The sequence below is a fragment of the Etheostoma cragini genome, chromosome 10, assembly GCF_013103735.1.
Source record: "Etheostoma cragini isolate CJK2018 chromosome 10, CSU_Ecrag_1.0, whole genome shotgun sequence".
Classification (NCBI taxonomy): Eukaryota; Metazoa; Chordata; class Actinopteri; order Perciformes; family Percidae; genus Etheostoma; species Etheostoma cragini.
In genome coordinates this window covers 13432262-13455235 of record NC_048416.1, presented here as the reverse complement: position 1 = coordinate 13455235, position 22974 = coordinate 13432262, and the positions used below count along the sequence as shown (strand labels likewise).

Here is a 22974-nt window from a genome sequence, read left to right as displayed (position 1 = left end):
ATCTGTAATTGCAGCCTGTTTAAATATTCACATAATGAAAGGACTATTTTAGTATGGCAACTGAGTACACAACTCCATATTATGTTTTCTGAGTTACCCTATGTTCTACACATTAAAATTTTATTCTGCAATCTGTGACTACAGGCATACGAAAATCTGGATTATTGACATGCCTAAGGCCCCCACTAATTTACTGGGGGTCAACTCTGGTAATTTAAATACTAATCCTAATAAGCTAGTCAGAGGCACATAAACACATAAGAACCAAACATGTTTGGTTATGTGGTTATATAAGAGTTTATGCTTAGTGGGACATTATTTTATGTAATGAAGATACTGTTCCTAAAAAACGTCAAGCATTTCTTTGAAATGTCTTTACTACAATTTGATGATACTTATCTGCCGACATATAGCCTATAATACCAATAAATCTACAACATGCTCATATTGGCCCGGCCGATTTTATTGTCTGCTATTTATCGGCCTAGCCCTAATTAAAATCTAGTTTCATTAATTCAGCATTGCGCACATAGGGTATGTGCCAAATTAATGTGTGTATAATCAAATTAACACACAGTAAACTTGGGGTCAGGCAAAATTCCAGAATGTCATACACAATGCACAGAGACTGTGTGGGGGTTAATGGGGCCCAGCAACAACTAATGTTTGGAGTCTTGTACTTTTATTACACTGCACTGCATCACCTACAGTAAACATACATTGTCCACCTTTGCCTATGTATGTGCCCGATATGTTAAATAATATGATCACAAAGATGGCATTTAGTAGCTACAGTATACTGTAACCAAACAACTGAAGAAGACCCATAGACAATTAAAGAAGACCACCTTCTTCCACCAACACATGCAACGCATGCGCAGTCTGACAAAGACTTGACAACAAGCTATCGGATGTGAGAGCCCTTGATGATATGGGCATTTCAATTTTTCGGATTACCTAGATAGAGACAAATGAACAACGCCTTTCAAACATTGAATTTTCAATTTTAGATGCTATAATCGCCTTTCTGTATTCTCACTATGCCGGTAAGTCGTCACGCCTGACTGTAGCTATTTGTTTTGCTTGCAAAGGGGTTCCTCCCTTCCTCCGACCTCCCTGATGTGATGCTAACCGGTTAGCATCGTTAGGTTAACAGTTGTCGTTTGTGTAGCTAGTAGCTATAGCTAGCTAGGAAACAAGGAAATGGTACACTGTTTTCGACGTGTGTTTTCCCATTACCACAAATTAATTAGCACGAAGTGTTAATAGTGTGGGGTATTTGGCATAAAAAATGTGTTACCAAATTGGCTATTGTCCATTTATCGTACTAGTTAGCTAACGTTATCTCCAACGTTAGAAACGTTAGCCTGCCTAGCAACCATATATGTATTAGCAACCCAGCAAACCATTTATTCAACATTAGCTAGTAACGTTTGCCCATATTTCCTTGCTAATGTTAATAACCCACAAAAATGCAAAGCAGATACCTAGCTAGTTTCATTTTGAAGGAGTCAGTCTTTGCTTAACTAGCTAGCTGCACCCTCACATTATGTATGTAGCTAGTATATAGTAGTAGCTAGTCAGTGTAACGTAATACTGCACACTGACTACTTGGTGTTACTACTTGACAGCTATTATATGTCCATGTTGGTTAACTGCAATTTTAGGTTTGCTTGTTGATTGCCACTAACGTTACATAATATCTTAACGTTACATCCTGTGGAATATCTCTCTCATTACCTTTTTCAGAGCAATAAGCTTGAGAAACCTGACAAGCAGGAGGTCAATGATAATGTCAAGGTGGTGGTTAGATGTCGTCCCTTCAACCAGAAAGAGAAGATGATGAGCCACAAACAGGCCGTAATTGTGGACGAGAATCGTGGGACCATAACGGTTAACAAACTGGAGACGCCCCATGAGCCTCCTAAGACTTTCACATTTGACACCGTGTTTGGACCAGACAGCAAACAGCTGGATGTTTACAATCTCACTGCCCGCCCCATCATTGACTCCGTATTAGAGGGATACAATGGTAAAATTGTATTTTTTATTTATAAACCATTGTTGTAAAAAGTGCATCATAAATCATTGCAATGACTGTATTCACTGTTAGACATTTTAAACAAGCACTTTGTAGCCTATATTAAGTCTAATCTAAATAAACTGTGCTATAGGCCTAATATAATAACTACTATTATTTTATTTTCATATTATTTACTGGCACTGGAGCTGTGATTTTATGCTCTGCTGTTCATTTCAGGCACTATTTTTGCCTACGGGCAAACTGGCACAGGAAAAACATTCACCATGGAGGGTGTGAGAGCAGTGCCAGAACTCAGAGGAATAATCCCAAATTCCTTTGCTCATGTTTTTGGTCACATTGCCAAGGCAGAGGGTGACACAAGGTAAGAAAGCAATCATTTGGCAGACATTCAGTAAAATTAGCAAAAAAACTAATTTGGTCTACACACATAATTAGTCCAGCAGACAATTCCCAGTGTACATCAGCAACAAATTAAGTGAAAACTTTGGTGTCTTGTTTTAGTTTTCTAATATGCACACACCACCACAAGCAATCATTTGAAATAAAGTAATCTGTAGACAGGACTTTTTAACGGGTAAACTGCATTAGTTTATTACTGAATAGCAATAGTTTTATCTAAACAAAATGTAATGAGTCTTACTGAAAAACAAGGCTTTTTTTTGTTTATTGCCCTGCAAGCAAAAACATCTATTCAAAATTTGTTTCTTTAAGAACAAAACTTGAAATGTAACAAATATTGTCGGTGAGGGTTGTGCATTTCTAATTTTACTCAAGTGAGGGAGCTCATGCATATTCAGAGAATACAGTGTGTTTTGGCAAAGCATTTAAAGAAAAAAAGTTTAGCCCACCCTTTAAAAAAAAAAAGAATAGATTTTCTTTTCATATTGCTTATGCAAGGCATTTTTATTAAAAAATAAAAGGGCTACATGTAAACAGAGTTTTTGTTGAGCAATGTGTGAGTGAAAATTTGACAAGGCCTGTTGACATTTGCAGCTGTACATTTCAGCATTTGAATACACATTTAACTTTCACAGGTTTTTGGTTCGTGTTTCATATCTGGAGATTTACAATGAGGAAGTGCGAGACCTGTTGGGCAAAGATCAGATGCAGAGGCTAGAGGTAAAAGGATATTAAAAACCAACACTAAAACATAGAGTTCAGTGATTCATATCAAAAGTGTCTTGAAGGACCTTTCATAAAGGGCACTACAGTCATTTTACCAAACAGAAACATTTGTAGAAGATGGCTGAATAGATTTGCTTGTATTGGCTGTTTGAGGCTGACAGCAGTTGATGGAGTTTCAATTTTTCCTCACAGGTAAAAGAAAGACCAGATGTTGGCGTGTATATCAAAGACCTGTCTGGTTACGTTGTGAACAATGCCGATGACATGGACAGGATAATGACCATGGGCCACAAAAACCGTGAGGAGAAACATTGACAGCATGAAAAAGGAAAAAGTTACCCACAAAATCAAACATTGATCTTTATTTTTTACGGAGATGTTTATCTGCGCAATATGTCATGAAACCACATAAGAAGGACCTTGCTTGCAAGAAATGGAAATATTGAAGAACTTTAAAGTGTTTCAGTATTGCATCATATACAACATGTGGATTTAGCTAATTGATATACATCAAATAAAATATCTAATTATTTCTTTATTTAAAATGCTATGCATGAAAACTAAGCAATGGGCTTATGGGCAAAGACTGCTTGTGCATAATTTACGTGCTGTTGGAAGTCAGAAAAAGCTTGAAAAGAAATTTTATAAAGTGCTGACAAAAGATAAAAATCTATTTTCAGCCCAACTTTTAAAGATTTTAAGTACATAATACTCATGAGTCATGTTGTATTTTATACTTTATTGCAATGTGCTTCTGTCATCTTCCAGATAATTGCTAATTTCCAAGTCCATTGCACATTTATATACTTTAAAAAAAAAAAAAGTCATGTCTGATCAAACGATATTTCACTGTGTTTAGGTTCTGTCGGTGCCACAAACATGAATGAACACAGCTCCCGTTCTCATGCTATCTTCACCATCACCATCGAGTGCAGCGAGAAGGGTGTGGATGGAAACCAGCATGTGCGCATGGGAAAGCTTCATTTGGTGGATCTTGCAGTACGTATCTGCGGCCAGAAATTTCGTAGTAAAAATAAACTACTTCCAAGAAAATGAGATGATACAGATGTAACTAGGGTATAATTCTCGCAACATATCTGACCAAAACCAATTAATGTGTCCCCCTACCCCTACAGGGCTCGGAAAGACAGGGCAAGACTGGAGCCACAGGTCAGCGTTTAAAGGAAGCGACAAAGATCAATCTCTCTCTCTCCACACTGGGTAACGTCATCTCTGCTCTGGTGGACGGCAAGAGCACACACGTGCCCTACAGGAACTCTAAACTAACCCGTCTGCTGCAGGATTCACTAGGAGGAAACTCCAAGACCATGATGGTAGAGTGAATGTTGAAAATTGTACTAGAAGCATTTATGCAACAAACTCTTTTTAAACATTAAGTGGTCATCAAGCAACAAATTCTTAATTTCAGAGAGCTATAAATGTGCATTTCCGAAGCATTTATAAATTCTAAGCATTTTTAAATACTTTACTTTGACATAACGGTTTTTGCCTCACTTTTTAAATGGCATACTTCTCCCCACCAGTGTGCAAATATAGGCCCCGCAGACTATAATTATGATGAGACCATCAGTACCCTGCGCTACGCTAATAGGGCTAAAAACATCAAGAACAAAGCCAGGATCAACGAGGATCCAAAGGATGCCCTATTGCGCCAGTTTCAGAAGGAGATTGAGGAGCTAAAGAAGAAACTGGTGGAAGGTAATAACCCACACAGTAAAAAGTAATCATGCTGTTTGGATTACAGGTATTCTTTTTTCAAGACTGACTTGTCTTTTTTTTTCTGTGTTTTTTTGCGATTCTAGGTGAAGAGATATCTGGATCAGAGGGAAGTGGATCAGAAGAGATGGATGAAGGTGATGATGAAGGAGGGGTGGCAGGAGAAGGCCGCAGAAAAAGAAGAGGTAAGAATTTGTTAAGTCACACGTACTGTAGATGTAAGGGTGCATGAGTGCAAATGACTGGACATCTGATAATACAATCTTCTTGAGGGGAGTGTTTTTTGTAAATTCTTAGCTATACATCAGTTTAATCTCTTGTCAGCATGTTAATAGTAATATGTCAGCATTCAGTTCCTCAGATAACAATTGAGCTGAATTAGCTTAAAGGTCTCTAGTTTTTATTACCAGGCTTTCATAAACATAACACCTTTCTCATTTAGGAGTTTCCCTTGTATTCTCACATTTTACTCTTTTCTGTTTTTTTAGATGGAAGGTGTTAAATATAGATGAAAAGAACACAATTAGGTCACCACAATATGTTGCAATGCCTACACTGTGAGGCCATGTTCCGTGATGATTTTATATTGGGATTTCCCAAAAAATAAACATTTTATTTCTTTGGTTAGGTCTTTCTAATTTCCAGTTATCATTATTTTTCACTGCAATACTGTGTCCAGGTTAGGTTACTCTGAAATAATAATAACTAAATCATTCAGCTTTTGTGAGTATGGGGCTATGCTGTATCTGCAATTTACACAGGTGCTCTCTGATTTGTTGGATCTACATAAAGAACCTACATTTTACTTTAAGCTCTGCAAACTGACGGCTCTCTAGCTGTTTCTCACTGTGGGCTTTGGTGGGAGGGGTGCTTCCTCTGCTTCTTTTCCAGAAAATGATAGCAGCAGCAATAACTCAGAATTTGCCTGCTCCTCCTCAGTGCCATCACCTACTGAGACAGAGGATAAACCTCAGAATAGTGAGTTGGAGCAGCATTCTGCTCTACCAACCCACCTGCCCACAAACTTAAGCCCTTTTCACACATGGATTTGGTACAAATTCTGGTTTTGAAGATTAATGTAGAGAAGTGTTTTTGGTGTTTACAATGAGCTCCTTGATACTTAGAATAATTCAACGTTGTGTCGATAACTTGTTAATAATCCAGATTCTTTTCACAACATGGTGGAATCACTGCGGAGCATATCAGAAATTAATCAAGGATTAAGAGTGTAGTAGTTATCAAACCATACAGGCTGTCTAAATGATTAGGAAGCCGATTTTGTGGCTGATTGGCTGTTTATCTCTATGACTTGATTGCTGACCACAGGCAATGCATTTGGAGGCTTGCCCCCTCTTAAGCATCCCTAATAGTTGTTAAAACAAACTGTAGCTCATTTTGAGAAATGCTTTTTGTCAATTTAGACATAAATAAAATTTGACAGAGGATTTGCAGTCTTGTCAGCAGCCACACTGCTTAACTTAAAAACTGAAAAATATTTAAAAGGTTGTTTTTCTCTCTTTGATTACTGATTTGCTTGCATGGTGTTTGTTGCTTTAACATGTTTGTTTATATTTAAAAAAAAAGAAAGAAAAAAAGTTTGCATTAGTGAAAGGTGAAAATTGGAATGACCTAACTGATGTGTTTAAGTGTGGTCTTGTTTAAATTTTTTAATTTGCACTCAATATGTTATAGGTGGTTTTCCTAGGGGTTTTTCCTGATGACTTTTCTCATATACCGCTTGAGTCATTCGTAGTATTTCCTCTTTAGGGGTTGACTTTATATGTTTTTTTTGTCCTATTGATATCATAGGGTGAAATTGCAAAGCTTTCTGCAGATGGATGCACATGATTCAAATCTCAACAGGACTGCATGGAAATTTTAACATCAGAAACCCAATTTCTTTTTAACCTCTGTTAAGAGTATCTATTCTCAACAAAAGTATTATTTGAAGTGAGTTTGAATATATTGGCCAAGAGAGAAGTGATTAGCTTTTGTTGCCAAGTCAGATACAGGTGTGGTCTGGATTTTGTTTCTAAAGGAATTTTGTGTGTGTGTGTAAAACAATCCCCCTCTCACCCCTTGTGGGGTGGTATGTGTCATCCTCAAGCTCGGGTCCTCTACCAGAGGCCTGGAAGTTTGAGTGTTCTGCGCAGTATCTTAGCTGTTTCTAGGACTGCACTCTTCTGGACAGAGACCTCTGATGCTTCACCTGGAATCTGCTGGAGTCACTCTCCCAGTTTGGGGGTCATAGCCCCCAGTGCTCTGATTACCACTGGCACCACCTTTGCTCTTACTTTCCACATTTTTTCTAGCTCCTCTTTCAGCCCTTGGTATTTCTCAGGCTTCTCGTGTTCCTTCTTCTTGATGTTGCTGTCGCTTGGGATCACCACATCTATCACTACTGCCTTCTTCTGCTGTTTGTCGATCAACACGATGTATGTATGGTTAGCCATCACCAGTTTGTCAGTCTGGATCTTAGCTTGGTCATTCTCGACTACCTTAGGAGGTGTCTTCCATTTTGACCTTGGGACTTCCAGCCCATACTCGTGGCAGATGTTCCTGTACACTATGACAGCTACCTGGTTATGGCGTTCCATGTACGCTCTTCCGGCCTGCATCTTTCACCCTGCTGTTATGTGCTGTACTGTCTCCGGGGCATCCTTGCACAGTCTGCACCTGGGGTCCTACCTGGTGTGGTAGACCCCGGCCTCTATTGATCTTGTACTGAGTGCCTGTTCTTGTGCTGCCATGATTAGTGCTTCTGTGCTGTCCTTCAGTCCAGCCTTTTCCAGCCACTGGTAGGATTTCTTGATATCAGCCACTTCTTCTAATTGTCTGTGGTACACGCCGTGCAGCGGAGTTTTTTTTTTAGATTATGTCTTTTACAGTGGACATGCACCTACGATAAAAATTTCAGACCCCTCCATGATTTCTAAGTGGGAGAACTTGCAAAATAGCAGGGTGTTCAAATACTTATTTTCCTCACTGTGTATATATATAACATTTCTCCGGCTGTTCTGCACTCTGCTCAGCCCGGAGCCACAGCCAAACCGCAAATTATTGAACCTGCAACATGTTAGAGGTTGAGTTTTACAAAAAAGAAACACATTCAGGAGGAGACTTATGCCATATAAAAACCCCTGTGCGGCACAATGCAAGTTCAGCTTTCAAATGTTTAGTTAACGTAAAAAAAGCTCAATGTACTTCAAGGTGGGGATTTTCAACTCTTAATATACTGCAATGCTGGATAGTTTAATGCATCATATTTTAATGGCGGTATTTTGTGAGTAGAATCAGAATTGGCAACATTCTCTGTAAGGTAAATGTAAGTTTTGTTCTGAAGTATAAGTACACAGTAAGTCAGTAGTGTAGACCAACATTTGGGTTATTAAGTGCTTTGGAGACCTTCTGTTAGTTATTTCGGAGTAAAATGGTTCTGAAAGCCACAAGCAGCAATACAAGAGGCCAAGCAATTGGCCAGTTGCAAACAGGCATGTTTTGAACAGGCACTGCACTAGTAAATGAGGGAAGAGAGAGTTGAGGAGTGACATGCAACAAAGGTCCCCGGTCCGACATAAACTAGTGACACGCACCTTAAGCATCAGACCACCAGGTCTCCCCTTTTAAAGGATTTCTTAACATTTGCCACTATGTGTTATAATTCAGATCCAAATGCAAATTCAAATTCCGATTTCTTATCAGAACAGAAAATTCTGAATTAACAACTTGTGCTGCCAGTAAAAGGAGTCATGTGAAGTCTTTCTAGTCTGCATTATATTATTGACTAAGGAATAGGCAAATTGCCAGAGGAAATTTTCCCAGAGCATTTATTGGTTACAGTGCATGTGTGAAAGGGGCTTAATAAATTCCCTATGTTTGTGCTACTTCTGTTGGCTTATAGCCCATATCCCCCCCACTGCGACTGAACATTACCCACATATTCTTTTACATGCAGTTGATTGCAAAGGTTCTTGGTGTGTTGATAAGGATGTCTTGGGACAGATCCATGAGATTTAAAAGGGCACAATCTAAAGTTTAATTTTTCTTACTTTTTTTTAAGCATGACCTAAGTGGACACTGTTTTGACGGATGCCAGGCTTTATTTTGGAAATATACTTTTGTTGATCCAGACTAGTTAACACCTGACCTCTGCCAGGCTTCATATATCATTTGTAACTCCTTTCCCTCAAAGGCGTAATTCACCCCCATCATGTTTCATTATCCCTATGACCATTTTTTGCCTCATGTCGATCCACCATCACGTCGCCTACATTGTATTATTCTTACTGAAACTTTGCTTTCTCTTATTTGACTTCTCCCACTCTTCTGTGTGTGGTTTTCCACTCAGTAAAGTCATAAGACTTTCGAGATCACTCTGTAATATGTAGCTTATCTTCTCTTTCTCTCTCTCTCTCTCTTCTCCTCCTGGTGCAAATGCCGTCTGACTTGCTAACACCTCTTAATTCAAGAAGAAAGAGGTTGGTGTAAGAATCTACGTAGTCCTACTGTCCTGAAGCAATGGTCACTCTACTCGCACAAATTATCCAGATGGCAGCTTTGTGTTTCAGTAGCTATTTTATTAATTCAAACTAATTTGATAACCTGTTTATGTATAATTTGGGTTAACATTTTTCTGTCTGTCCATACATGACTACCATCCATGTGGCTCATGCTCTCCATTCACATAGTTACCATGTCATTATGACAATCTTGCACTTAATAAATGCTCCCTTATTTTCAAATTCTACTAACACTAACAATAATTTAATACTCTGCATTAACAATTCAAAATGTATCTCAATGGCACTCACTCTTGTATGGAATGATGCTTTATTCCATATTTAATAAATTAATAAATACAAATAAATAATAAATGAAGCAATGCATATTTAAATAAATGTTGATATATAAACAAGGCAATATAGTTTATTATATAGGTTTTGCTTTTATTTATTTCAGGGGACTTTATTTCATATGTACATTTATTTATTCCAGGGGATATTATTTCAGACTTAAAGAAACTAGCTAGTAGCCAAGCATTGCCATCACATTACTATCTGCGTGGTAGATTTGTCTGATTTCCTGGCTAAATCCCCACAGTTAAGACTGATTTGCAAGAAGGACAGCGGGTGATTCAATCTTAATTGGATTAGCAAATTTAATGGCAGCGACAAGAAATTTGTTGGGATCAGACCATGGTGCTGTACAATTGTGAACTGAAAGTTTATCTTTGTTGCTGGTATCTGCTCACTTCATAGCAAAGTTTTCTCTTGGCAGTGGGGAGAGACGTAGAGTCGGAGGGAGGCAGGGAGAGGGAGCACAGCAGGCCTTCCCTAGCAAATTGCTTTGGTCTGGTCGGAATTTGAGAGATAACCACATTTCTCATTTGAATATAACAAGTAGGAATAAATAGATAGGGAAATAAAGAAATGTGACATGAGATAAAAGTCTCCTAAAAGTAAATAAATGTGTACTTATGAGATAAAAGTCAATGAAATAAATAAAAGTAAAACTATTTTTTTATTGAACTATATTGAATAATTTATATATTTATATTTTCATTTATTTATGCATTTATTGCCTCATGTAATTATTCCAGGATCTCTTTTATAGGCATATTTATTTATGTATGTATTCATTTATTTTAGAGCCCGACTGATATGTTGGTGGGCCAATATTATCGGTCGATATTAGGCATTGCCCGAACTATCGGTATTGACATTTACAATGGCCGATTTAAAAGAGTCCTACGTTCCTGTTGGCAACACAGGGATGTGGTGCCGTCAGGACAGTTCAAAGGACTTTTTATGTTTTGTTACGTGTTTCTGGATTTCTTTTTTTTTTTTTAAATATGTATCGGCTGATGTATCAGAATATTGGATTTTATTGGATTGGAATATTGGATCGGTATCGCCCATAACAATCCTTTATCAGTCGGGCTCTAATTTCTTTTATATTAAATAAAATGGTTTTCTATAATTTTAGGACTAAGGTTCCTTAAGCCCAGATCTGACCAAAGATTTGCAACTATGCAACCACGTGTTAGACTATTTCAGGGAAAGGATGCAGCGGTCTGAACTGGCCCATCCCAGCTCAACTCAAGCCAGCTGATGGCATCGCCTGGGACTCAGGAGCCCCATGAAGCCCCTGAGACTCATTCCTTATCATAGTGGCCACGGGTTTGGTTCCGACCTGTGACTTTTTGCTGCATGTCATCCCCTCTCTCTCTCCCACTTTCTTGACTTAATTAGTCCTGTAAATAAAGGCAAGAAAAGCCCCAAAACATAACCTGTTACAAACAGCTGGTTGAAATGGCAGCGTTATACGGAGGCCAAATGACAACCCGCCAGCACGTTGGGGGGTCTTGCAAGCTAGATAGTGACTGAAAAGAGGGTGCAGCGTTCAAACAAAGCAGGGAATCCAAGAAATAAAACAATGTTTTTGCCGTGTTATCACTACTAGAAATGCAATTGTTGCAAGTATCTCCCTATCACTATTTATATTCCTATTTTAAGACGCCATAAATATCTGGCAATTAAAAAAAAAGAAAAGCCTAGAAGTCAGAAGTTTAAAGGAAAGTACAAAGAATCATTGCTGTGGAAATGATTCACCATCTTGATTCGTTGGTGTAAACTGGCAGGTTTTAGAACATTGCAGACCGGTGTGTTGCAAGTAGTTGCAAGTTTCAACTTGTCTCATCCCAAATCTTTGATCTGAACTGGGCTTTAAATACATTTGTAGCGCAAATTTCTGATCTAAAACGGCACATATTAATATTACTAATGCTGATTAAAAACCACAGTATAGAATGTGTTGCATTACAATTGTAACCTACATTTTAACCCATACACTGACAAGTAACTTGGCATATATAATAGGAAAATACATCTAAAACAACCTGTCAATTAAAAACACCATGGTTCCCTGTGTGTCGCTCTTAAGGGAGGAAGAAGGTTTCTCCGGACAAGATGGTGGAGATGCAGGCAAAGATTGAAGAGGAAAGAAAGGCATTGGAGGCTAAGCTGGACATGGAGGAGGAGGAGAGGAACAAGGCAAGGGCAGAGCTGGAAAAGAGGGAGAAGGACCTACTTAAAGCTCAGTGAGTCCATGAAAGAGAAATATTTGAATTTTTTATGAACTTTTTAAATGTGGTATTCATAAAACTGGTATTTATTAGTTCAGTTGTTAGTGGATGTGGTAAACTCTGATTTTAAGTGCGCTCCATCTCTTACCCCTTAGGCAAGAGCATCACCTTTTGCTGGATAAATTGTCGGCCTTAGAGAAGAAGGTGATCGTGGGTGGGGTGGATCTCTTGGCCAAGGCTGAGGAGCAGGAGAAGCTTTTGCAAGAGTCCAACAATGAACTGGAAGAACGTCGCAGGAGAGCGGAGCGGCTGCGGAGGGAGCTGGAAGAGAAAGAGGTAAGTGTAGATGACCAAAAAACAGTCCAAATACCAAATACCTCGTACATCCATGTCTCAGTTTAGTCGTCATTTCTGTAGAGCTAAAGGTTTTAATTATCTCCCGTCACACTTTTTCTACCTTTCACCTACGGTATCTTTTTCTTAGTCATCACTGCTGTGACTTCTTGTTTAATCTGATTTTTTATTTTATGTAGCCAAAGCACTTAAACAAATTTTCTTTCATCTTTAATGTTTTGTCTCTCCTACGTTGTTATTACATGTTAAACTGTTATCATACTGTTAAATGGAGACTTTTTATAATCCCCTTTGGGTTTCTTGTCTTGCACGTTTTTATGATTGATTTGTTACTATGTACAATTTATTTTGATGTGCAAACTAAAGAATATAAAAACCCGCTGATGATGAGTAGTTCGTAATTCAAGCTGTTGTCAGTATGAACTGAAATTATTGCATGAATATGTGCATTAGTTGCATCAAATTGATAACTCCAACCACTGTCGAGCTGTAACCATCTACCTTTCATCCTAGAGTTAATACTTTTTTTTTGCTAAGAAATCTTAAGTAAACAAATGAGTTACCAACCCAATTAAATAAGACACATGTGACATCAGCTGTCTGCCACTCTACCATGCGACACGGTGGGTGTCAAGATATGACATCAGATACCACATACTCTAAATATGTCAATCGTGACGATGGCTTGATTTGGATTAAAATGGCTACAACATTGTGGTTGGAAAATACTCACTATCTCACTTGCTTTGTGTACAAGCACCATTCAGAGAAATAAAAAGGGAAGTTGTGTCCTTTCAGTTTGAAGTGATGCAAATGTCAAGATTTGAAAACACCTTCTTACTTACACAAATGACAGTTTTAAAACACCATTTTGACTTAGGCCTCCATCTATTTAGATTATTCACAGGCATGACCACAGACTAATTGCTTGCTTCTGCAGAATCACTGATCCCTCTGCCTCTCTTCTTAAAACAGCAAGAACGTCTGGACATAGAAGAAAAGTACACTAGTCTGCAGGAGGAGGCTCAAGGAAAGACCAAGAAGCTGAAGAAAGTATGGACCATGCTGATGGCCGCCAAATCAGAAGTAAGCGGAACATTAAAGAGTAACACAGAGAGATCGTACATGCCCTGTCAGGGCCGCAGGCTGATGTGGTGTGTAGAGACAATCATATAGCACGTAGGATCATTTGCCTCATTATTATGACAGCCTGAATTCCTATAGAAAATTGTGTAACATACTTTTTCAATCAAGCTTAAACTGATAAATTATGAATCATAATTTGGCCAGGGGAAAGAAACAAATTGATCCACAGTGGTTGTTGTTTTTCTGTTAGATGGCAGATCTACAGCAAGAGCATCACAGAGAAATTGAGGGCCTCCTGGAGAACATCCGCCAGCTGAGTCGAGAGCTGCGTCTCCAGATGCTCATCATAGACAACTTTATTCCCCAGGAATACCAGGTGTGTATGTTTATGTTTGTGTACTTGTGTACTGGTTTCAGTATTTTGCCTTTGCTTAATATCATCACTTGTAGGGTTTAAATGTAAATAAATGCACACAAACAAACTATAAAAACAACTCTACACAACAAACTCACTGCAAACGTTTTGCACAGGATCATTACATACAGTATAGGGCTGCAACTAACACTTATTTTCATTGACGATTAATCTGTCAGTTATTTTCTCGATTCATCAATTAGTTTTTTGGTCTATTAAATGTCAGAAAATGTTGATCAGTGTTAATGTGCTACTCTAACAAAGTCCAAGCAAAGACTTGAATTTGTGCCGGGCGATGTGAACTATGCGAAGCGCAACTTTAAATTTCTTACCTTGGGTGCAAAATTGGCATGCGGCTGTGACACGAAAGCCTATCAGTGTTGAGAATATTCTGCACAGCATTGCCCTGATCAATCCGAAATCCATTCAGAAAACAAGCATTTTCAGGTGGTTTCTCCACCTGCATGAACCAACTGGTAGCTTAGCTAGTTTAAGGAGCTTTGCATCAATAATAATGTCTGTCCTTGCTTCCAGTTTTTTATATTTTCTCATGTTTCTTGTGTAGGAGATGATAGAGAATTACGTGCACTGGAATGAAGACATTGGAGAGTGGCAGCTGGTAAGCTCACTTTGCTTATCTCAAGCCCGCACTGTGGTTTCCAGTTTGATTGACATCAATCTCAAATTGCAAATTCTGAGTTAAGGAATACTTCTTAGTAATGTGTGTCTTTGTACTGTATCTTATGACTTTCAGAAATGTGTGGCATACACTGGCAACAACATGAGAAAACAGACCCCTGCTCCAGACAAAAAAGAAAAAGATGTGAGTTTTGGGGATTTTTTATTACTTTTTGTGTGATAGTTTGTGTAAAGAATAATGTTCATATTTTCACTCCTTGACAATGTATTGTTAACTTTGCTCTCTTGTTGTCTGTCCCTTCCTCTTGTAGCCATTTGAGGTGGATTTGTCCCACGTGTATCTGGCCTACACAGAGGAGAGCATGCGGCAGTCACTGATGAAACTAGAGAGACCCAGAACATCAAAAAGTGGCAAGAGTGGTCGACCCAAAACTGGGAGAAGGTAATCTACTTCCTATGCAGACCACAGACTGCCTGACGATTCACATCCTGTTGAGTATTATAGTTATTTTGATCAGTCTTTGGCCTTTACATTAGTCATTTCAAGGATCTCTTATGAGGTTTGCACTCAAATGTACACTCGGATGCATTTATGCATCTCCGTTGCTTAGATTACATATCTGTTTGAATCTGTTTTGGGTGCCTCTGGCTACATGCTAGATTGAGGTCAGCCCAGACCACAGGGTGGTAGTAATGCACTTGAAGCCTGAAGAATGCAACAACAACTTGTGCAGCTTATCAGTTAAGTTGCAACAATAATAGTTTGGTAGGCATCTTGTGAATGCCCCGTTCTACTGACTGTTCACCTGCAGTTACTTACCATAGGGAGAACAAGTATTTGATACACAGCCGATTTTGCAGGTTGTCCTACTTACAAAGCATGTAGAGGTCTGTAATTCTTATCAGAGGTACCCTTAAACTGAAAAAAAATCAAGAAAATCACAATGTAAGATTTTTAAATAATTAATTTGCATTTTAATGCATCACATAAGTTTTTCATCACCTACCAACTGATAAGATTTCCGGCTCTCACAGACCTGTTAGTTTTTCTTTAAGAAGCCCACCTGTTCTCCACTCATTACCTGTATTAACTGCACCTGTTTTGAACTTGTTACCTGTATAAAAGACACCTGTCCACACACTCAATCAAACAGACTCCAAACCCCACAATGGCCAGAGAGCTATGCAAGGACATCAGGGATACAATTGTAGACATTGCACAAGGCTGGGATGGGCTACATGATAATATGCAAGCAGCTTGGTGAGAAGGCAACAACTGTTGGCCCAATTGTTAGAAAATGGAAGAAGTTCAAGATGACGGTCAATCTCCCTCGGTCTGGGGCTCCAAGCAAGATCTCACCTCGTGGGCATCGATGATCATGAGGAAGATGAGGGATCAGCCCAGAACTACACTGCAGGACCTGGTCAATGACCTGCAGAGAGCTGGGACCACAGTCTCAAAGAAAACCATTAGTAACACACTACGCCGTCATGGAATAAAATCCTGCAGCACACGCAAGGTCCCCCTGCTCAAGCTAGCGCGTGTCCAGGCCCATCTGAAGTTTGCCAGTGACAATCTGGATGATCCAGAGGAGGAATAGGATGCCATGTGGTCTGATGAGTGAAAACATCATTCTTTAGGGATGCTTTTCTGCAAAGGGGACAGGTCGACTGCACCGCATTGAGGGGAAGTTGGATGGGGCCATGTAATGCGAGATCTTGGCCAACAACCTTCTCGCAGTTAGAGCATTGAAGATGGGTCATGGCTTGGTCTTTCTGCATGACAACAACCTTAAACACCCAGCCATGGCAACAAAAGAGTGGCTCCGAAAGAAGCATATCAAGGTCCTGGAGTGGCCTAGCCAGTCTCCAGACCTGAACCCAATAGAAAATCTTTGGAGGGAGTTGAAAGTCTGTGTTGCCCACCAACTGCCCCAAAACCTTAAGTATCTGTTGGTCTGTATGGGGGAGTGGGCCAAAATCCCTGCTGCAGTGTGTGCAAACCTGGTCAAGAACTACAGAAAACGTATGATCTCTGTAATTACAATCAGATTTTTGGGGATTTTTGTTTTAGATTCGGTCTCTGACAGTTGAAATGTACCTATGATAAAAAATTACAGACCTCTACATTCTTCGTAAGTAGGAAAACCTGCAAAATCAGCAGTGTATCAAATACTTTTTCTCCCCACTGTAGTTACTATTGAGAGGATTAATTGTATATGGGTCTTGAATACACTGCTGCATGTATGCCTTATGTCTTTTATGCATACTCTGCCTTTCTCATATCAGATCTTGATCTGATAACCCTGATTCTGTGGTAATTCGCAACTTGTTTGTAAAGGTTTTGCCCTTTTGCCATTTCAGCTTGTGGTTTCACACAGATTATCTGCACTTTAGTGACACTACATACATTTAATGCATTCATGTATGCACGTCCATGTGTGCAGCCCACCTCTGGAAAATAGGGCTTCCTAAAAGCCTCTGTGTTGTTAAAACTCTGAATTTACTATGCTTTGAACATTCACTGGCATCCAGTCTTTCAGCTGCGCGTACATTTCAAAAGTGACAGATACAATTTCTGAGTGGCGGACAAAATAAATTCTCGCCTGCCACGGTGGTAGGCAGTGTAGAATGTTATTTCCAGATCCTGCTCTTATGAGTAAAGACAAATGTTACCGGCTGTGGATGTTTGGTAGCTCTGTATAATTAGTCTATTTATTGAATGTCGATATGAAGCGTGAACATGATGGTATTTGCTGTTATCATGATATACTGTTATTCTGAGAAATAAGAGCGCTGAAAGTTCTCTGAAGTTGATAAGACTTAATCTCCCCACAGGAAAAGATCTGCAAAGCCAGATGCTGTGATCGAATCCCTTCTGCAGTGAAGACAGCGCAGAAGACAGCTTGGTTTTACTGAAAATGTCATGTTACTTGAGGAAACAAATTCATTAGTCGAGTCTGAAGAATTTATTGTTCGACATTATTTAAAAGATTAACTGAAAACACTGTATTGCTGGTATGGTTTGAAATGTGAATGAGCTGCACCCATGATAGGATTAAGACCTCTTGGCCAAGGGGACCTGTTATTTGTATTTGTGGATGTCCAACATTTTAATGTCACTTTGGAACGCATTTCGGTGGCAGCAGCTTCTGTCTGATTAAAACTTTTACCTTAGCACCTCTAGCATTAAGGATAAATCAACCATGAACCTATTTCACTTGCAAATTCATTGGTTTTCAGAATCCTATTTCAGAGTGTTGAAAATAGAATTGTGTACCTATAACTGCATTCATATCCTCTGAAATGTGTTGAGTGTATTGAACACACTTTAGTTAAGTTGTAATGTCTGGATTACTGATTTCCTGCTTTCAAATGAAACAGCCCATGCTGATATAAATACATTACAATTTATTTCTAATTAAGGGTGTATATTCACTTAAATTACAGGAAATCATTATACTCTGAGCACAAGTTGTAGCCTTAGTGTTATTAAATAAAATAAATAAACATGGAGAAGAAAAAAGATTTAAAAAAAAACACTAATGTGGAGGGAACAAGTAGAGGGGGGTATGTAATATAAGTATGTAACTGAAAAGTGCATTTTATACTTCTTCTCCTTTTGTGAAGCATAGGGACATGCATGCCAGCCAGCTCTTATGTTAGTGCCACTCGCTATTCTAAGCAAGTCTTATTATTTATTGTCAAATGTCCGAACCCATTGTGTTACTTTAACTTACACGATACATACAGTATGCCTTAGTTTAATGCACTAGTATGTTTTTGTGTGACAATTTCATATTATGATATCCTGTAGTGGAGGCAAACTGTAGTGGAGATTTATTTTGTATCATAATTTATGTCAAATGTTTACATCCACCAAACCCCTGAATATTCTATTTATTAAATTATTTTACACATTTCATCTCACATTATTGTTGATCTTTCTTGGTTTCATGTTTATTTGGATTTAAATAAATAAAAAAGGTTTTGATGGCAAATAAGAGCCATAAAAACATACTTTTAATTGCACTTCCCACTGTTAGGAACAGTAAGTAATTGGTGTCTTAGAAACAGGTCATGATAAAAAAGTGTTCGGTGTTAAACAGCTGTTACTGGTTGGCAAGACCGTTTGACTTGAATGATGAGGATAGATCGCTGATAACTAAAACATAAGCAGACATGCTGTGAACATTACGGACTCAAACGACAAACCACTGGGCCATTATAATTTATTGATGTATAAATAAAAACACTACAAAAATAAGATATGTAGGAAAATAAATATTACATTTGCAATAAATAGAAATAAGTTATGTAGATTACATGTGTTAAATAATACATATGATCACTCCAAATAATTCAAACACATTGGATGAGTTGTTCCTTGCACAAATGTGTACATTTGATGATGGCTTCGAGAAGTTTTTTTAGGTGGCCTTTGTGGGTTGTGGTCAGGGTACAACTGGTATTAACACTCTGAAACAAAATCATAATGACAATTTTAGTTTTAAGCGCACAGAGATCTGAACACACAAAGTGATAGAACATGTTTTACATTAAAGAGCATATTCATTGTTAGAACGGATGCCTTTTAGAGTCACTGTAAGCAAATTTAATTGATTAATATTTGGTTTAGTTTAGGACTAATAAGCATGTTCAATGACACTGAATTCCTTTTTACCGTTTTGTTTAATTGAGTCAACTGACTGATGAGCTTTTTTGCATCTGGTACATTAATGGCTGATGATATATTGGCATCCTTCAGAGACTTCTCAGCCAAACAGAAGAATCCTTTCTGTGTAGAGAAAGGCACAAGTGTTATTTAAAAAGCTAAAGTTCTGACTTAATCAGTTTAGAGAAACAGGCGTAACGTCATTTTGAGAATTTCACAAGTTATACATCTATATCATGTACAATAACAATAATCAGAAAAGATGTCCAACATACCACACACGTTGGGCCGCTATCTGATATCCCTTTCACTCTTATATTACTCTTCTGACAAGAGAAGACATATAAGTCAGTATATCATAAAACCAACAAACAAACCACATGTTTTTTGTTTGTGTGGGTTTCTTACCGATTCAGTGACCCATTTCTCCACGGATGAGGCACTTTGAAGAATATCATCTAGTAGCTGTTCTTTTGTCTTACGTAGGGATGCTGCGTAGACCATCACGAACATCGCCGTCAGTGTAAGGATTGTAAAGTTCATGTTGTTAAAAGAGACTGCGAGCGAGCAATCAGGTTGAGCAGAATAACCTACATACACTACTGTTGCTACTTATGTATTCTGCCATTATGCTGACACTATGACACTGAGACCACAGTATACAAACACGTCAGAGGAGGAAGACACCAAATAAGGTTTGATGTATATCTTTTTTTTAAATTTCCACTAGGTGCACAGAGTTGTCTATGACTAAGCAATTACCTGCTAATCCTTTATCAGCAAAGATCTCACCATTTGTTGGTCATCACCTTGTGTTAACATCCTATGAAAGTTATCCTAATGTGTAAATCAAATGGCACAGAGTATCTAACCAAATACTATAATTTTAGTTTTGTAAAGATTCCGCTTCTTAGTCTATATTTACATACCCAGCCAATGTTTTAATAGACTAAAACAATATTTTGAGGCTCTATGTCAACATTTTGAGATGGTAAGTCAAAATTTTAAAGTTTGTCATTACTTTGATTCTTAGTCAATGTTCTTAGATACTAAGTTGACATATTGAGATACAAAGTCAACATTTTCATTTATTTAATGTGTGACACTGAGCTTGCAGGCAGCCATTATCATTGATATTTTTAGAAAAACCTGTGCATTTTCCAATATGTCAAAATGTTGGTGGTGAGTAGGCACAAGGAAAATAGTTTGAGTCAAGCTTTTAGCATTATCTCACATCAGGAAGAGGAAATAGTGACTGACGTTTCCTTTTTACGCTCTGTGACAAGACCCCAAAACAGCTGTTTAAGTTGTACCTGCTCATCTGAAGTTCTTAAAATACAAAAGAATTGTGTTATTGAAATAGAAAAAGTAACATAAAACAATGATCAAAATAATAATATTACAGGTGATGGCTGCCAGCATCATACCAATACTTTCAAAGACTGACCAGTTGAAGAGTACTTACTTGAAACTGCAACATACAGTTGCAATAAAAAGTATGTGAACCCCTTGGAATTATGTGGAATTTTGCATGAATTGGTCATAAAATGTTGTAACAATAGCAAACCACAGTCTTCTAAAAATAATACTACACAAACATTAGATGTTGCCATGGTATGATTGAACATGACATGTAAACATTCACAATGCAGGGAGGAAAAAGTATGTGAGCCGTTGGACTCAACAACTGGTTGACCCTCCTTTGGCAGCAATAACCTCAACCAAACGTTTCCTGTACTTTCAGATCAGACCTGCACAACAATCTGGAGTAATTTTGGACCACTCCTCTTCAAAAAACTGTTTTAGTTTAGCAATATTCTTGGGATGTCTGGTATGAATCGCTCTCCTAAGGTCATGCCACAGCATTTCAATCGGGTTGAGGTCAAGACTCTGACTGGGCCACTCCAGAAGGCGTATTCTGTGCTGTTGAAGCCATTTCATGCTTTGGGTCATTGTCCAGTTGCATCCCATCCTCTGTGGAGCTTCAGTTGGCGGACAGATGGTGGTACATTTTCCTGTAAAATGTTTTGATAAACTTTGGAATTAATTTTCCCATCTATGACAACAATCCATTCAGGCCCTGAGGCAGCCCCAAATCTGGATGCTCCCTCCGCCATGTTTTACAGCGGGGATGACGTTTTGATGTTGGTGTGCTGTGCCTTTTTTTCCTCCACACATAGTGTTGTGTGTTCATCCCAAACCACTCAATTTTGGTTTCATCCGTCCACAATGTATTTTGCCAGTAGTGCCATGGACCAAACTTCACAACGTGCTACAACATTTTTTTTGGACAGCAACGGCTTTTCTCCGTGGTGTCCTCCCATGTGATCTCGTTCTTGTTAAATGTTTTCCTTATTGTGGATGTGTCAACAAAAATGTTATGTACCAGAGATTTCTGTAGGTCTATAGCTGACAATCTAAGATTCTTCTTTACCTCATGAAGCATTCTGCGCTGTGCTCATACTGATTGGAGTCAAGGTCGGCTCACTCCTGGCTCCAACTAGCTCTTGGAGAGGTCATTAGGCTAAGGTTTCACACACATTTTCCTCCCTGCATTGTGAATGTTTACATGTTATGTTCAATTAAACCATGGCACCATCTAATGTGTGTGTAGTATTATTTTCAGCAGACTGTGTTTTTCTATTGTTATGAGAGCACATTTTATGACCAATTCATGCAAAACGTCATGTGTTTCACAAACTTTTTCTTGCAACTGTGTTTAGGGAAACTGTCATAGAAAACTGGTAATTAGAAAAGTCAGAAGCTCAGTTTGAACAATCATTGTTAATAAGATTGCAGAGTAGGACAGTGACTGGAGTTTTTAGCTGAAGTTGAGTTCATATATCTCCGCATCTCTGCATACACTGACAACCTTTGAAGAAGAGCTCCATCTTTAGGTGATATTTGTAACTTTTTCACAACATTCACAATTCAGTTGATCTATGCTCCAAATAATTATGTTCTTTGCAGTGCAATTACAAAGTTGTAATGGTAAACTTTAAAATACAAATATTCATAAAAATGTATAAACTAATGAAATACAAAAATAAGTTACCAAACTTTTTGGCTTGTGAGTCCTCAGAAAAAAGCTGTGTTTGGTTAAGGCCACTTGTCATGTCTGCAAATGAGCTGTTAGCAGTTCCACTAAAAGAGACAATTCCCCTCTAAACTCGTCCAATGGGTCAAAAAAAAAAAAACGTTCAAGAAACTCTGAAATGTAATGGAGTATACTGAAATGTAATGGAGTATAAAGAAACAGAAAACATAAATACTCAAGTAAAGTGAAAGTATCCTACCTCAAAATTGTACTTCATTACAGTATTTGAGTAAATTTACGTACTTTCCACCAATGCTGTTTACACAAGTCAGTGCCGTGGAGTCCTTCCACTTTCTGGGCTCCATCATCTCCCAGCACCTCAAGTGGGAGCTGAACATCAGCTCCCTCATCAAAGGCACGACAGCGGTTCCTCAGATGTTCTTCCTGCGGCAGCTGCAGAAGGTCAACCTACCAAAGACCATGATGGTGCACTTCTATACTGCCATTAATGAGTCCATTTCCCCCTCCTCTTCCATCACCATCTGGTACGCTGCTGCCACTGACAAGGACAAGGGCAGACTGCAGCATATCATTCGCTTTGCTGACAAGGTGATTGGCTGCAATCCGCCGGCCCTCAAGGACCTTGAAGGCTGGACACACTTTCTGAAATAACTTTTCCCCTCTGGCCAGATGGACCATAACCTCATATCACAAACACACTGTCTTTCCAACTGCATTGAGGGCCATAAATAAGGCCCGGGACCCTCAGTGACACAGA

General features: G+C 38.5%; 1 protein-coding gene across 3 annotated transcripts; it reads left to right on the top strand.

Moving 5' to 3' along the window:
• Nucleotides 1–861: 861 nt before the first annotated feature.
• On the top strand, nucleotides 862–18414 carry kif3a (kinesin family member 3A). Of its 3 annotated transcripts, none has more exons than XM_034883570.1 (18): nucleotides 862–1046; nucleotides 1750–2032; nucleotides 2261–2405; nucleotides 3079–3163; nucleotides 3362–3467; nucleotides 4029–4168; nucleotides 4306–4503; nucleotides 4714–4888; nucleotides 4993–5091; nucleotides 9379–9384; nucleotides 11849–12005; nucleotides 12146–12326; nucleotides 13320–13430; nucleotides 13681–13806; nucleotides 14411–14464; nucleotides 14600–14668; nucleotides 14796–14926; nucleotides 17323–18414. In XM_034883570.1, the coding sequence occupies exons 1-18, from the start codon at nucleotides 1041–1043 to the stop codon at nucleotides 17369–17371; spliced, it is 2121 nt and encodes a 706-aa protein (XP_034739461.1). In that variant the 5' UTR covers nucleotides 862–1040; the 3' UTR covers nucleotides 17372–18414. The 3 variants fall into 3 exon arrangements, with proteins under 3 accessions (XP_034739461.1, XP_034739459.1, XP_034739462.1); XM_034883568.1 differs by having other exon boundaries at nucleotides 9376–9384; XM_034883571.1 differs by lacking the exon at nucleotides 9379–9384 and having other exon boundaries at nucleotides 863–1046.
• Nucleotides 18415–22974: the final 4560 nt, after the last annotated feature.